The sequence below is a fragment of the Acinonyx jubatus genome, unplaced genomic scaffold (assembly GCF_027475565.1).
Source record: "Acinonyx jubatus isolate Ajub_Pintada_27869175 unplaced genomic scaffold, VMU_Ajub_asm_v1.0 scaffold_107, whole genome shotgun sequence".
Classification (NCBI taxonomy): domain Eukaryota; kingdom Metazoa; phylum Chordata; class Mammalia; order Carnivora; family Felidae; genus Acinonyx; species Acinonyx jubatus.
The window spans coordinates 1-14,631 of NW_026464026.1; the positions used below are offsets into that span (position 1 = coordinate 1).

General features: G+C 52.9%; 1 protein-coding gene across 2 annotated transcripts; it reads left to right on the plus strand.

Annotated features, from left to right (window-relative positions):
* The first annotated feature begins 75 nt into the window (after positions 1–75).
* LOC128313850 (deleted in malignant brain tumors 1 protein-like) lies at positions 76–14,552 on the plus strand. Of its 2 annotated transcripts, XM_053214008.1 has the most exons (8): positions 76–683; positions 1,300–1,326; positions 3,957–4,280; positions 6,877–7,200; positions 8,006–8,035; positions 8,647–8,673; positions 11,304–11,627; positions 14,149–14,552. In XM_053214008.1, the coding sequence occupies exons 1-8, from the start codon at positions 566–568 to the stop codon at positions 14,535–14,537; spliced, it is 1,563 nt and encodes a 520-aa protein (XP_053069983.1). In that variant the 5' UTR covers positions 76–565; the 3' UTR covers positions 14,538–14,552. The 2 variants fall into 2 exon arrangements, with proteins under 2 accessions (XP_053069983.1, XP_053069984.1); XM_053214009.1 differs by lacking the exons at positions 8,006–8,035; positions 8,647–8,673.
* The last annotated feature ends 79 nt before the right edge of the window (positions 14,553–14,631 follow it).

Sequence of the window (14,631 nt, forward strand, 5' to 3'; positions counted from 1 at the left end):
GGTGTGGAGATGATAAAGTAGGACACGTGCCAAACTGCCAGTCCCCGCGAAGCCGTTACTGGCCCTGCTGCAACATTGCAGGTGGCGGCCAGTGATCAGCCTGCTGAATGGAGGTCTCTCGCGGGGATCCCAGGGCTAGGATTGCAGACCAACCTGTATGTGTGTGGCTACGGCCGCCGCGGGTTTGGGGTCCTGAGCCCCTGACTGCATGTCCCCCGCTGGAGGGGTGATGCCGGGTCCGTGCGGCGGGTCTGTGGTGCGATGGGCCAGCTGCTTCTGCAATGACTGCCAGACAAACCTTGTCATGAGCCCTGCTTAGGCCTGAAAGATCAGCCGTGGCATGTTGGCGGGAGCTGGACTCCTCGGTGTTGCTGCCATGGTGAGCAGCTGAAAGCTCAAGGCACACGTTGGGTTTGTGTCAACTCGCTCACCACTCGTAGCCATGGAGCCAATCGCCTTGACATGGGAAATCATGTTCTTGGTGTGCCTGGCCCTTTGAAGAGGGTCGTCCTTCCAGGGTGTGGATGTCACGGGCCCTACCCTCCGTGGCTGGGGACCAGCATCGATGGCATCTGACCCGCTCAGATCCTTCCCCCTTGCGTCCGTTTGGGGCAGCTCTGTGCGGTGTCTCACGTGCTCTTGTCTCTTCACAGCTGCCCAGTCCCAGCCCACGACCACACCAGGTGAGTTCTGCTGCCTCTTGACTCCTGAGCATCTATCTCCTCTTGTAAGCCAGCCCTGGCCCCAAACTTTACATCTAAGGGGGACTCTGGAGCTTTTCTCTCTCCTGGGCCTTCCTTGGTCCCTCTCAGTTATGTAGACACTTCCAGTTGAGCCCACAACACACGGACTGTCCTTACCGGCTCAGTGAAATAAGAGTCCTCTGGGTACACCGTCCTCACTAAGACTTTAGGTGACAGACAAGGCAGTCTCGGGAACATTTCTGCTGGATTGCATTGCCTGGACCAAACGCTCCATGTGTTGGGAGAATAGAGACGTTTTCACGTCCTACTTCCCATGTGGAGCCTACGTGATGCGTTTCCCAACAACAGGGTCGTGACAGCACGGCAGTTAGCCTTGCACAGGGCACCACCTTGTTGCCGTTGTGGTGGACATTCGACGGTGGGATTTTGGCTCTTGGCAGCCTCTTGGCAGAGATCCCTTTCTCCTCTATCTGGCAGAACTCCTCAGATATCACCACCATTGGTCCCACCTAATAGTCACTTGAGCCAACCTTGATTGACTCCACCTCTTTTCTAATTCTACTTTTTGTTTCTGTCTCTCTCTCTGTGTCTCCAGATTGGTGGTATACAAGTCCTTCCTACGGTAAGCATCCTTGATTTCCTGCCGAAATATTATCATCAACACCATAACCGACTGGCGTGGGTGAAATTCCTAAATGTGGGTCCGGCTTCCGCCCTAACCAGCCTATTCAGTGTGGGGCGTTCTGTTTCCCCATAAGAATTATGATTTCCTGCCACCTACCGGTTGTGGGACCTACTAGTCAGGAAGCCTTTGTTCACAAGTGACAGGAACCCAGCTCCACCTGTCTTATGCTAGGAGAGCATATGCCATATGCCAATGTCCATAATGAGGACATTAGTGGTGAGTGGGTCTAGCTTCAGGAACAACGGGATGTACAAGTCCCAGGACCGGCTGCTCACAGTGTTTGTCTTAGCACCATTTTCTCTTATGTGCTCGGACTCATAATGGTTGTGCTTTGTGCACATGAGGGGCCGATGCCAGCGCCAGGTCCCCGTGCCACCAGGAGAAGGACGCTGTTTGTCACCCATTCTCTGGCTGACATGTCCTGGGAGGCCTCTGATACCTGCTTGGGAAGAGATGAGTCACCGGAACCAAGTGCATGGGCTCTGATTCCCGGGTCAGGGTCCCCATGGCCACCGTCCTATTCCTCAGGAGACAGGGACAAGATGTGATACTAGGGCCTCCTTGACCCTCATGGACAGGGGTCTTGGCCACTTGACTTCATGGGTCCGATGGTGTCTGTACCTACAATCAAGGCAAGCGGATTCTGACCGAAAGAGGCTCTTCCCTGTCAGAGCTTTGTTCTGTCCCAAGTGCTCTCTGCTGAATGCTGCCCACATTTGCCCAGTCCAGGCACAGAAGCTTGCCTCTGCCAGGGGTGTCAGGCCATGTCGTGCTCTACTCTGGAGCTTGTCTCCGGTTTCGGGTCCAGTTCTGTGCTGACAGTGCAGTGTCCGTGGGGCAACTGAGAGGGCCTGGATTGCCCCTAGAGCCTGGTAGCTCGTCTTCCGTAGGGACCGTAGGGGTGTCTGCTCCTGCTTCTTTCAGTCCTACGGTAGGACGGGGATGATGGTCTGTGTGAGTCAGGACTGAAGCAAATGGCCAAATAGTGCTTGCTTTTCTGTCTTTGGGTCTCTGGGCATTACCGCTACCCCACAATTCCCCAGCCTAAGGTCTAGAGTCCGGAGTTTTTAGGATAGTCAGAGCGGTGCCACCATCACAGTATCTACTTCCAGAATTGTTCATGCCCCTGATGAAGATTCCGTGCCGTTACCATTCACACCCAATCCCATTTCTGTCTGGTCATCACCTGTCTGCCTTCTATCAATATGGATTTATTTACTCTGGCATTTTCGTATGAATGGATTCGGTGCGTATGTGGCCCTTTGTGGCTGGCTTCTTTCAATGGCAGGCTCTCTCAAGGTTCACCATGATGGCACACGTACACAGTGGCCCCATGAATCCCTAGCCTTTTTTTTTTTTTTTAAACCATTCATCGGTTGAAGGCCATGTGGATTAATTTAATCTTTGACTCATTTGAATAGCCTTTCCATGACTGCTGTGTACAAGTTTGATATTTGAACAGCTGTTTACAGATCTCCTGGGTATATACCTAGGGGTGGAATGTGTGGGTCAAGTGATGACGTTATGTTTCTTTCTTGTGGAAGCACTGAACTGTTTGCCACAGTAGCCACACCAATGTAGGGTGCCATTAGCAGTGTCTGGAAGTTGTGCTTTCTCTACATCCTCAACGACACGACTTCTTCTGTCACTTTCATTGTAGTCATCTGTCTGTGGCTAGGATTTGCCTTTTCCTAACGGCTGCGGAAGCGGTCGTCTTCCCATGGGTTTGTTGCATGTGTCCATCTTCCTTGGAGACCAGAGCTCTCATTGAACGCATGCCTGGAAGAATGAGAACCAGACAATGGTCATGCCCCAGCCCAGCTCACAGGGTGCATAGGGCTGGGTCCAGGTGAGCCCGATCACTCACGAGGTGTGCTGTCGTGCTGAACCTGGCAAATGACCTTCCTGCCGGCAGACCTAATGCTGCCATGTTGTGTTTCTTTTCTGCCACCCACAGGTCCGGGCTGCTGTAGGTGTGCACAGCTCAGAGTCAGTGATCGTTAGTCCTGCCCACTGGTAGGATATTCAGAGGGCTCACGGACTGTTTCAGATTGAGTCCAAGCTCGGGGCTTAAGAGCGACACGAGTCAGCGGTCAGCATAAAGGAACCTTCACAAGAACCCTCAGGCCCAGTAGTAGGGCGCACGACATAGGACGTTCAGGGGAAGGTGGAGTCTGCAAGCACTAGGTCTAGGACAGTTTCTTGATGGTGGCTGGGTAGGAACTCTGGGCTTGATGTAGGTGCTTGGGTTGGTCATCGAGGTAGGGAGGCAGGCGGCTGGCTTTCACCCTTCGCCCCTGCTTCCCATGACCAGTCAGCAATCCCAATGCTGACATTGTGGGCCGCCAAACCGTGCACATGCGTAAAACTCATGACCCTGAGGTCATGAGGTATCTGAATAGCCCCTCAATGATGAAAAATGGTGAGCAAGCTTCAGAGAGTCCTGTGCTGGGCAACCTTAACCTGCATGCAGAAGTCATGGTCCCTGAAGTAATTCTTGTCCACTGAGACCCTGGGGCTTTTCCTCCAGGGAGGAAGAGAAAGATAATTTTTGTGTCTCCTGCTAGGGAACGAAACAGGTTTGTCCCTGAGGCTGGTGAATGGAGGTGCCCAGTGTCAGGGCCGCGTGGAGGTCCTGTACCAAGGCTCCTGGGGCACCGTGTGTGACGACGACTGGGACACCAATGACGCTGACGTGGTGTGCAGGCAGCTGGGCTGTGGCTGGGCCATGTCAGCCCCGGGAAGTGCCCGCTTTGGCGAGGGCTCAGGGCCCATTGTCCTGGACAACGTGCGCTGCTCCGGGCAAGAGTCCTACCTGTGGCGCTGCCCCCACAACGGCTGGAACTCGCACAACTGTCGCCATGGGGAGGATGCCAGTGTCATCTGTTCAGGTGGGAAACAAATATTCCTGGCTCTCTCTTGAAGTGGTCTTTGATGGGAACAAACACACTGCATACTACAAGGCCCACATCCAACCCTCTCTGAGATATCCTGTGCCTCCTAAGGTTTCCTGGAGATAGCAGGCAACTGATATACAATAAGAAAGAAAGGGTAGAGTATGTTCTCCTCCCCTATTAGGCTAACAGAGAAGGACCAATATGACTTTGCAGCAACAATGGCATGGTGGGTGAAAGGAACCATCCACTATTCAGTGGACAGAAAAATTGAGCCATTATTCCTTCTCAGTGGAATTATTACTCAGTACACCACCAATTTCCCAGGACTATCTTTCTCAAGGCACACATCTTGTGTGTGGTTGGAAAACGAACCACCTTCACCCCTTTGTGGTCAAATTATGTTGGGTCATCAGTGAGGCAAACTCAGAGAACAGGATTGCGGTCCAAACTGTGCATTTGGGCAGGCAGTGAATAGCAGTTGGAAGTGGGGAAGGTGCAGGGAATGGCCGCTCAGTAGTACATAGAATGCTGAAGAACCACATATGACTAAGGGACCTGAGCTTCACCCCTGCAGAAAGCCCAAGAGACCTTGTAAAGATTGAGAGCATTGCACCTGGGCTGGTGGAATTGGAGTCTTCCTAGAATAACTGCCCAGACTCATTCTTGCTGTTCCCATGCTGAATGAACACAATGATATGGCAGCCTGTTGCAGGCAGGGTGGTGGCATTCTGCTTGCTGGAAAGTCAGCCCTCAGACCTAGCAAGGCAGGCAATGGCAATGGGACATAGGGTGGGGCTCCCAGAGGATGGAGAGATTCATGGAGGGCCCTGGCTCTGTCTAACTGAGGGCACGTGAAGTCATCAGCTCTGTATGCATAGTCTCATAATCTTCCAGCTTGATCCACTTGGGGCACCGGTCGCTTTGTGTCTAACCTCAAGTTTCTTTCTCACAGCTACTCACACCCAGTCCACAAGCCAGCCAGGTGAGTCCTTATGACCGTACTTGGAATGTTCCTTTTCTTCACCACCCCCCCAATGCCTCTTCTACCCATTCTGGGAGAACCACTGTTCTTCAGAGAACCTATGTACACGCTTTGTCCCCCACCCCCATCATAGAGTCCCCAACAGGTGGTTCTTAACCAGACCTGGGATTCTAAAGTCCCATCTGTCTATCAATCCATGATGTTTCATCCAGTCCTTTCAGGCTGTCCCAGGAGACAGCTGCCTGCAGGTTCAGGGAACTGGCCCTGCGTTACATGAATTTCAGCTGTAAGGCAATCTTGGCTGATATGATGAGTGGGAGAGTGGACACGGATGACGATTAACCTCCTCTGAAGGGACAGCAGGCTGGATTCTCTTCATCACTCACTGCTTTCAGCAACCTCGATTCATCAGGGTCACATGTATATCCAAAGTGACAGGGACAGTGTCCAGGGGATAGGAGTGTAATAACTGGTGGCAAGTTTCGGGTACCAAGATACCTGACTGGTTTCAAGTCAACCCACCACGCTCCTGACTCTTTTTGCCCAAGCTTCAGAGTGTGGGAAACTGCTCAGACTACATGCCTCAGAGCAGGGAGGTGGCAAAGGCTTTGTAAGGGAGAAAAGAACATGCTAGGCTTAGAGACTGATGTGGACGGACCAGGTTGTGCTCTTGCATGGCCTTGATCCCAAGAGAGCTGGCTGAGCAGGAGGCTTGTGTATCACAAATAGAAGCAAGGTGGCAGGCTGCAATGTGCATTGTCAGCTGCCTGCCAAAAACTATTTTAAAAGACTGCTTTCCATGATGTCTAACTCTGGCCTTTCCCTTTGTCATCACTTCCAGGCACCTGGCTCCCCAACTCCACACCTGTAACACCAAATACAGGTAAATGATCCCCTTGACTCATTCTTCTTCTAGATAAAGTTTGGGTTTGGAAGTGACAGGAGGAGTCGCAGGGTGTGCCCTTCATTATTTTTGTCCCTGAGTGTGTGTGTTTGGTGGTAGAAAGAGGTGTCTCTCACACCCTAGGTCTGATCTTAGGGGGCTGGCCACCTGAATCAGGGGAATCATGGGATGAAGTTCAGTGAAGAGTCTCCAGCAGGGAGTTAATGTAATACTTAGAGCCCTCACAAGTCCTGCTGTGACCTTGCTCATGGCTCCCACGCTATGGAGTGGGGCCTCAGGAAGAGGGGGGCAACATGACGGTACTGCTCCTTTCGTGCCAAGTTGCCATCAAGTCCTGGGGCTTTTTCCAGAAAACATCAGGGCTCCTCAGAAGCCAAAAAGCTGCCCAACAGAGCAGTGGTCTTGGCTTGCAACCAGTAGTTATGGGGCTCGATCCTGAGCAGACCCAGTGGGGTTTGGGTTATCTTCCTACTCACCTCGATTGAATCATAAGGTGCTTCCCTGCATCAGAATATCCTAAGGCCTAGGATGTATAGGATGTTTCCACTATTTCCCTGTGAGGAAGATTAAACTCTAGGCATGTTCAAAGGTGAATGATGCCCAGGGCACTTTGGCCATGAGCAAGCCCCTGAGTCTGGAATATGCCTTAAACCTATGACCAGAAGAGAGACATGGACAGTGGGTTTTGTTCTTTGTCTTGCTAGGGAGTGACGCAGGTTTGGCCTTGAGGCTGGTGAATGGAGGTGACCGGTGTCAGGGCCGCGTGGAGGTCCTGTACCGAGGCTCCTGGGGCACCGTGTGTGACGACGACTGGGACACCAATGACGCCAACGTGGTGTGCAGGCAACTGGGCTGTGGCTGGGCCGTGTCGGCCCCGGGAAGTGCCCGCTTTGGTCAGGGCTCAGGGCCCATTGTCCTGGACAACGTGCGCTGCTCCGGGCATGAGTCCGACCTGTGGCGCTGCCCCCACAACGGCTGGAACTCGCACAACTGTGGCCATAGTGAGGACGCCAGTGTCATCTGCTCAGGTGAGCCTCTCATCATTCGGTGTTTGTCTTTTGGGGGTAGGGGTAGGGAAGAGAGACCTCACATTCTGATCAGCTCCTTGGAAGCTACTTATACCATCCTTGTCTTCCTCAAGTCTCCTGAACTCTCCACTGGAATCAGTATTAGCTTTTTCAGGCTGCCAGGTGTGGAGATGGTAAATTAGGAGAAGAACCAAACTGCAAGTCTCCATGAAACAATTACGGGCCTCCTGCAACGCTGCATCAGGCAGCAAAAGATCCTCCTGCAAAATGGAGGACTCTCATGGGGATCCCGGCTAGGATTACAGAGTTTGTATGTGTGTGCCTATGCTGGCCCTGGGCTTGGGGTCCTGAGTCCCTGACTGCATCTCCCACCCGAGAAATGTGATGCCTGGTCCGTGCACTGGATTGTGCTGCGAAGGACAGCTGCTTTTGCAATTCCTGCCAGGCAAAGCTTGTCATGACTCCTGCTTAGGCCTGAAAGATCAGCCATTGCCTTTGGTGGAAGCTGGGCTCCTTGCACTTGCCTCTGCAGCAGGCTGCCAAAAGCTCTACAGAGATGATCTTTTTTGCTTCAATATGGTCATAACATGTAGACATGAAGCTAATCACCTTACTGTTGGATATAATATTTGTGGTCTTCCTGGTCTTTTTACAAGGAGCATCCTTCCGGGGTGTGGGTGGATTGTGCCCTGCTCTTCATGGCAGGGGACAAGCTTCAAAGGTTGTGACCTCCTCAGGTCCTCTACCTTTGTGTCCAGTCATATCAGTTCTGTGCACTGTGTCTCATGTACTTTTGTTTTCACAGCTGCCCAGTCTCAGCCGACGACCACACCAGGTGAGTTCTGCTGCCTCTTGTCTCCTGAGTATCTCAGTCAGGGTACTGCCTACCTGGGGATCCAGTCAGTAGTTTCAGTGGAGAACAGTGGACTGTGTCTGCCACCTGGGCCGTCCTTGACCATTCTCAGATATGTGGACACTTCCAGTCGAGCCCACAACACACGGACTGTCCTTACTGGCTCAGTGAAATAAGAGTCCTCTGGGTTCACCGTCTCCTAAGACTTTAGGTGACAGACAAGGCTGTCTCGGGAACATTTCTGCTGGATTGCATTGTCTGGACCAAACGCTCCATGTGTTGGGAGAATAGAGATGTTTTCACGTCCTACTCCCCCATGTGGAGCCTACGCGATGCGTTTCCCAACAACACGGTCACGAAAGCATGGCAGTTACCCTTGCACAGGGCACCACCTTGTTGCCGTTGTGCTGGACATTTGAAGGTGGGATTTTGGCTCTTGGCAGCCTCTCGGCAGAGACCCCTTTCTCCTCTAGCCGGCACTCAGATCCCATTATACTTGGTCCCACCTAATAGTCACTTGAGCCAACCTTGATTGACTCCCCCTCCGTTCTAATTCTACTTTTTTGTTTCTCTCTCTCTCTCTGTCTCTCCAGATTGGTGGTATACAAGTCCTTCCTACAGTAAGCATCCTTGATTTCCTGACGAAATATTATCATCAACACCATAACCAACTGGCGTGGGTGAAATTCCTAAATGTGGGATCAGCTTCCACCCTAACCACTGTATTCAGTGTGGGGCGTTCTGTTTCCCCACAAGAATTATGATTTCCTGCCACCTACCGGTTGTGGGACCTACTAGTCAGGAAGCCTTTGTTCACAAGTGACAGGAACCCAGCTCCACCTGTCTTATGCTAGGAGAGCATATGCCATATGCCAATGTCCATAATGAGGACATTAGTGGTGAGTGGGTCTAGCTTCAGGAACAACGGGATGTACAAGTCCCAGGACCGGCTGCTCACAGTGTTTGTCTTAGCACCGTTTTCTCTTATGTGCTCGGACTCATAATGGCTGTTCTTTGTGCACATGAGGGGCCGATGCCAGCGCCAGGTCTCCGTGCCACCAGGAGAAGGACTCTGTTTGTCACCCATTCTCTGGCTGACATGTCCTGGGAGGCCTCTGATACCTGCTTGGGAAGAGATGAGTCACCGGAACCAAGTGCATGGGCTCTGATTCCCGGGTCAGGGTCCCCATGGCCACCGTCCTATTCCTCAGGAGACAGGGACAAGATGTGATACTAGGGCCTCCTTGACCCTCATGGACAGGGGTCTTGGCCACTTGACTTCATGGGTCCGATGGTGTCTGTACCTACAATCAAGGCAAGCGGATTCTGACCGAAAGAGGCTCTTCCCTGTCAGAGCTTTGTTCTGTCCCAAGTGCTCTCTGCTGAATGCTGCCCACATTTGCCCAGTCCAGGCACAGAAGCTTGCCTCTGCCAGGGGTGTCAGGCCATGTCGTGCTCTACTCTGGAGCTTGTCTCCGGTTTCGGGTCCAGTTCTGTGCTGACAGTGCAGTGTCCGTGGGGCAACTGAGAGGGCCTGGATTGCCCCTAGAGCCTGGTAGCTCGTCTTCCGTAGGGACCGTAGGGGTGTCTGCTCCTGCTTCTTTCAGTCCTACGGTAGGACGGGGATGATGGTCTGTGTGAGTCAGGACTGAAGCAAATGGCCAAATAGTGCTTGCTTTTCTGTCTTTGGGTCTCTGGGCATTACCGCTACCCCACAATTCCCCAGCCTAAGGTCTAGAGTCCGGAGTTTTTAGGATAGTCAGAGCGGTGCCACCATCACAGTATCTACTTCCAGAATTGTTCATGCCCCTGATGAAGATTCCGTGCCGTTACCATTCACACCCAATCCCATTTCTGTCTGGTCATCACCTGTCTGCCTTCTATCAATATGGATTTATTTACTCTGGCATTTTCGTATGAATGGATTCGGTGCGTATGTGGCCCTTTGTGGCTGGCTTCTTTCAATGGCAGGCTCTCTCAAGGTTCACCATGATGGCACACGTACACAGTGGCCCCATGAATCCCTAGCCTTTTTTTTTTTTTTTAAACCATTCATCGGTTGAAGGCCATGTGGATTAATTTAATCTTTGACTCATTTGAATAGCCTTTCCATGACTGCTGTGTACAAGTTTGATATTTGAACAGCTGTTTACAGATCTCCTGGGTATATACCTAGGGGTGGAATGTGTGGGTCAAGTGATGACGTTATGTTTCTTTCTTGTGGAAGCACTGAACTGTTTGCCACAGTAGCCACACCAATGTAGGGTGCCATTAGCAGTGTCTGGAAGTTGTGCTTTCTCTACATCCTCAACGACACGACTTCTTCTGTCACTTTCATTGTAGTCATCTGTCTGTGGCTAGGATTTGCCTTTTCCTAACGGCTGCGGAAGCGGTCGTCTTCCCATGGGTTTGTTGCATGTGTCCATCTTCCTTGGAGACCAGAGCTCTCATTGAACGCATGCCTGGAAGAATGAGAACCAGACAATGGTCATGCCCCAGCCCAGCTCACAGGGTGCATAGGGCTGGGTCCAGGTGAGCCCGATCACTCACGAGGTGTGCTGTCGTGCTGAACCTGGCAAATGACCTTCCTGCCGGCAGACCTAATGCTGCCATGTTGTGTTTCTTTTCTGCCACCCACAGGTCCGGGCTGCTGTAGGTGTGCACAGCTCAGAGTCAGTGATCGTTAGTCCTGCCCACTGGTAGGATATTCAGAGGGTTCACGGACTGTTTCAGATTGAGTCCAAGCTCGGGGCTTAAGAGCGACACGAGTCAGCGGTCAGCATAAAGGAACCTTCACAAGAACCCTCAGGCCCAGTAGTAGGGCGCACGACATAGGACGTTCAGGGGAAGGTGGAGTCTGCAAGCACTAGGTCTAGGACAGTTTCTTGATGGTGGCTGGGTAGGAACTCTGGGCTTGATGTAGGTGCTTGGGTTGGTCATCGAGGTAGGGAGGCAGGCGGCTGGCTTTCACCCTTCGCCCCTGCTTCCCATGACCAGTCAGCAATCCCAATGCTGACATTGTGGGCCGCCAAACCGTGCACATGCGTAAAACTCATGACCCTGAGGTCATGAGGTATCTGAATAGCCCCTCAATGATGAAAAATGGTGAGCAAGCTTCAGAGAGTCCTGTGCTGGGCAACCTTAACCTGCATGCAGAAGTCATGGTCCCTGAAGTAATTCTTGTCCACTGAGACCCTGGGGCTTTTCCTCCAGGGAGGAAGAGAAAGATAATTTTTGTGTCTCCTGCTAGGGAACGAAACAGGTTTGTCCCTGAGGCTGGTGAATGGAGGTGCCCAGTGTCAGGGCCGCGTGGAGGTCCTGTACCAAGGCTCCTGGGGCACCGTGTGTGACGACGACTGGGACACCAATGACGCTGACGTGGTGTGCAGGCAGCTGGGCTGTGGCCGCGCCATGTCGGCCCCGGGAAGTGCCCGCTTTGGCGAGGGCTCAGGGCCCATTGTCCTGGACAACGTGCGCTGCTCCGGGCAAGAGTCCTACCTGTGGCGCTGCCCCCACAACGGCTGGAACTCGCACAACTGTCGCCATGGGGAGGACGCCAGTGTCATCTGCTCAGGTGAACCTCAAAACTCTTGGTCCCCCTCTAATGGCAATTGCCAAGAACCAACATGCTCCTTTCTCCAAGGTCCCCTCCTGACCTCTCCTGGATATCTGTGTCTGTAGAGCTCTTGGGTGTAGCTGATCCCTGACGTGCCACAGTGGTGGGCCGCAGGGGCGGCTGCCCTCTCTCTGTGGACAGAAATTTCTTGGGATTATCAGTGATGCTGTGGGTGACAAGGTGCATTCACCATTCAGTGGGCAGGCAAAATGACCCCCTGCTTGTCAGCTGGATCATCTGTTCAGTCCACACCTGATTTCCTAGGGCCCTTTTCTCAAGGCGCACTTTTTGGGAATATGGTTGAAAGATGAGCCACCTTCACTCCTTTGTGGTCTTATGCTTCTGGGTCCTCCATGAAGCCAACCTAGAGAACAAGATTGCAGTCTAGAATGTGCATCTGGGGCAGCAGTGAATAGTAGTGGAGAAGGGGATGGATGTAGGGAATGGCTGGTGAGTGGTACATGGAACACTGATGAGCCATCTAGGACCCCGGGACCTGAGCTTGGCCCTCTGCAGAAAGCCTGTGAAGCCTTGTCAAGGCTGAGCACATAGCAACTGGGATGGGAGGATTGGGATCTTCCTAGCATAACGGTTCAACCCATTCTAGTTGTTTCCACGTGGCATGGATGCAGTGGTTCTGAGGGTGTTCGTGGGCCTGCTGGTAGCATTTCAACTGCCAGAAAGCCAGTCCTCAGGCCCAGCAAGGCCAGCAATGGCAGTGGGACATAGGGTGGGGCTCCCAGAGGACTGAGAGTTTCATGGAGGGCCCTTGCTGCGTCTGCCCGAGGACAGGTGGAGTCATCTGCTTGTGAGATTAGGCTGATTTCTTCAACCTTTGATCCAGTTGGAGCACCTGTGTGCTTTTGTGTCTGCCTTGAGGTTTTTTCTATTACAGCTGTTTACCACAATCTTCAGTTCGCCCGGGTGAGTCTCTGGTGATCCCGCTGGGAATGTCTCTTGTCATGATTCCCATTCTTCTTCTCACCACTCGGGGGGAAGCACCACTCTTGGTCGAAATTATGGGTATCCGGTGTTCCTGCTTGTCAGACACCACAGGGGTTCTTAAAGAGGCCTGGAGCTCTAAGAGGCCCGTCTGGCCATCAGCCCAGGAGGTTTCATGTAGTTGTTTCAGGCTGTCCCAGGAGACAGCTGCGTGCTGGTTCAGGGAACTGGCCTGTGTGTTTGGATTTCAGCTGTAATGCAATCTGGGCCGACACGTTGGGTGGAACAATGGACACGGATGACCACTGCCCTTCTCCCGAAGGGACCTCAGAGCATGCTGGATTCTCTCCATCACTCGCTGTTTGGAACGCCCTCAGATTCATCTGTGTCCCGTGCATGTCTCCAAAGCCAATGAACAGTGCCCTGCGGGTGGAGGTGTAACAAGTGATGGTGTGTTACAGGCACTAGGATATCTGACTCATTTCAGGTTGACCCAGCACCCCTCAGACATGCATACCTCAGGGTGGGTAGGATGCAAAGGCCCTCTGAGGGAGACAATGACATGCCAGGTTTGGAGATGGATGTGGACGGACCAGGTGGTCCTCCTGCAGAGCCTTCATCCCAACAGGGCTGGCCGAGCAGCAGGCCTGTGCAGCAAGGTGACATATGCAGGTGTCAGTGGTCAAGAGGCCCGCCACACACTCTTTTCCAAGACTCCTTCCCGAGATGTCTACCTCTCGCTCTTCCCTCTGTCACGACTTCTGGGCCTCCGGGCCCCCTGTCTACCCACCTATAAGACCAACAAGGAGTAATATTTGTATCCAAGTCCCTGGCTCACTCTCCTTCTACGTAAAGTTTGGTTATGGAAGTCACAGGAGGAGACTCAGGGTGTGTCTTTGCTCTCTTTGCCCCTCTGTGTGTGTTTGGTAGCAGAAAGAGGTGACTCTCAATTCCCAGGTCTGATGCTATGGGGCTGGCTTCCTGACACCAGTGGGATCGATGTTCAGTGCTGACCATTCTGCAGGAGGTTAATGTAATGCTTGGAGGTCTGTCCAATCTCCTGAGACCTCCCTCATGGCTCCCATGCCGTGGAGCGTAGCCTTGGGAAGAAGGGGGCCCATGTGCTAGTATTCCACCTTTTGTTGCCACGTTGAGGCCGGTCTGGGGCTCTGCCTGAACCCAGGCAGGACCCTACAGAAGCCAACAAGCTGCCCCACAGGGCAGTGGTCTCGGCCTGACAGCGATGGCTGGAAGATGCCCTCGTGAGCATGCCCAGTGTGGATGGGGGTTGTCTTCCTACTCACATGCATTGCATCATAGCGTCTTTTCCTGCATCGTGGCATTTTGGACAGGTCTGTCTAGGTGTCTCAGCTCTTAGGGTGCCTGGGCTGAAGATTAAGCTCTTGGCACGTTCGAAAGGGAACGATGTCCGTGGAAGACTGGCCGTGAGCAGGCTTTTGAGTCTGGACCAAGCCTTAATTAAGCCTTTGGCCAGAAGATAGACATGGACAGTGGGTTTTGTTCTTTGTCTTGCTAGGGAATGAGGCAGGTTTGTCCCTGAGGCTGGTGAATGGAGGTGACCGGTGTCAGGGCCGCGTGGAAGTCCTGTACCAAGGCTCCTGGGGCACCGTGTGTGACGACGACTGGGACATCAATGACGCCAACGTGGTGTGCAGGCAGCTGGGCTGTGGCTGGGCCGTGTCGGCCCCGGGAAGTGCCCGCTTTGGTCAGGGCTCAGGGTCCATTGTCCTGGACGACGTGCGCTGCTCCGGGCAAGAGTCCTACCTGTGGCGCTGCCCCCACAGCGGATGGACCTTACACAACTGTGGTCATGGGGAGGACGCCAGTGTCATCTGTTCAGGTGAGCCTCTTGTCGTTGGGAGTTTCTCTTGCTGTTGGGTACGGAAGAGAGACGTCATGTTCTGATCAGATCGTTGGAAGCTACCTATATAACATCCTTGTCTTCCTCACGTCTCCTCAACTCTCCTCCAGGGTCAGTGTCAGTTTTTGTCAGGCTGCC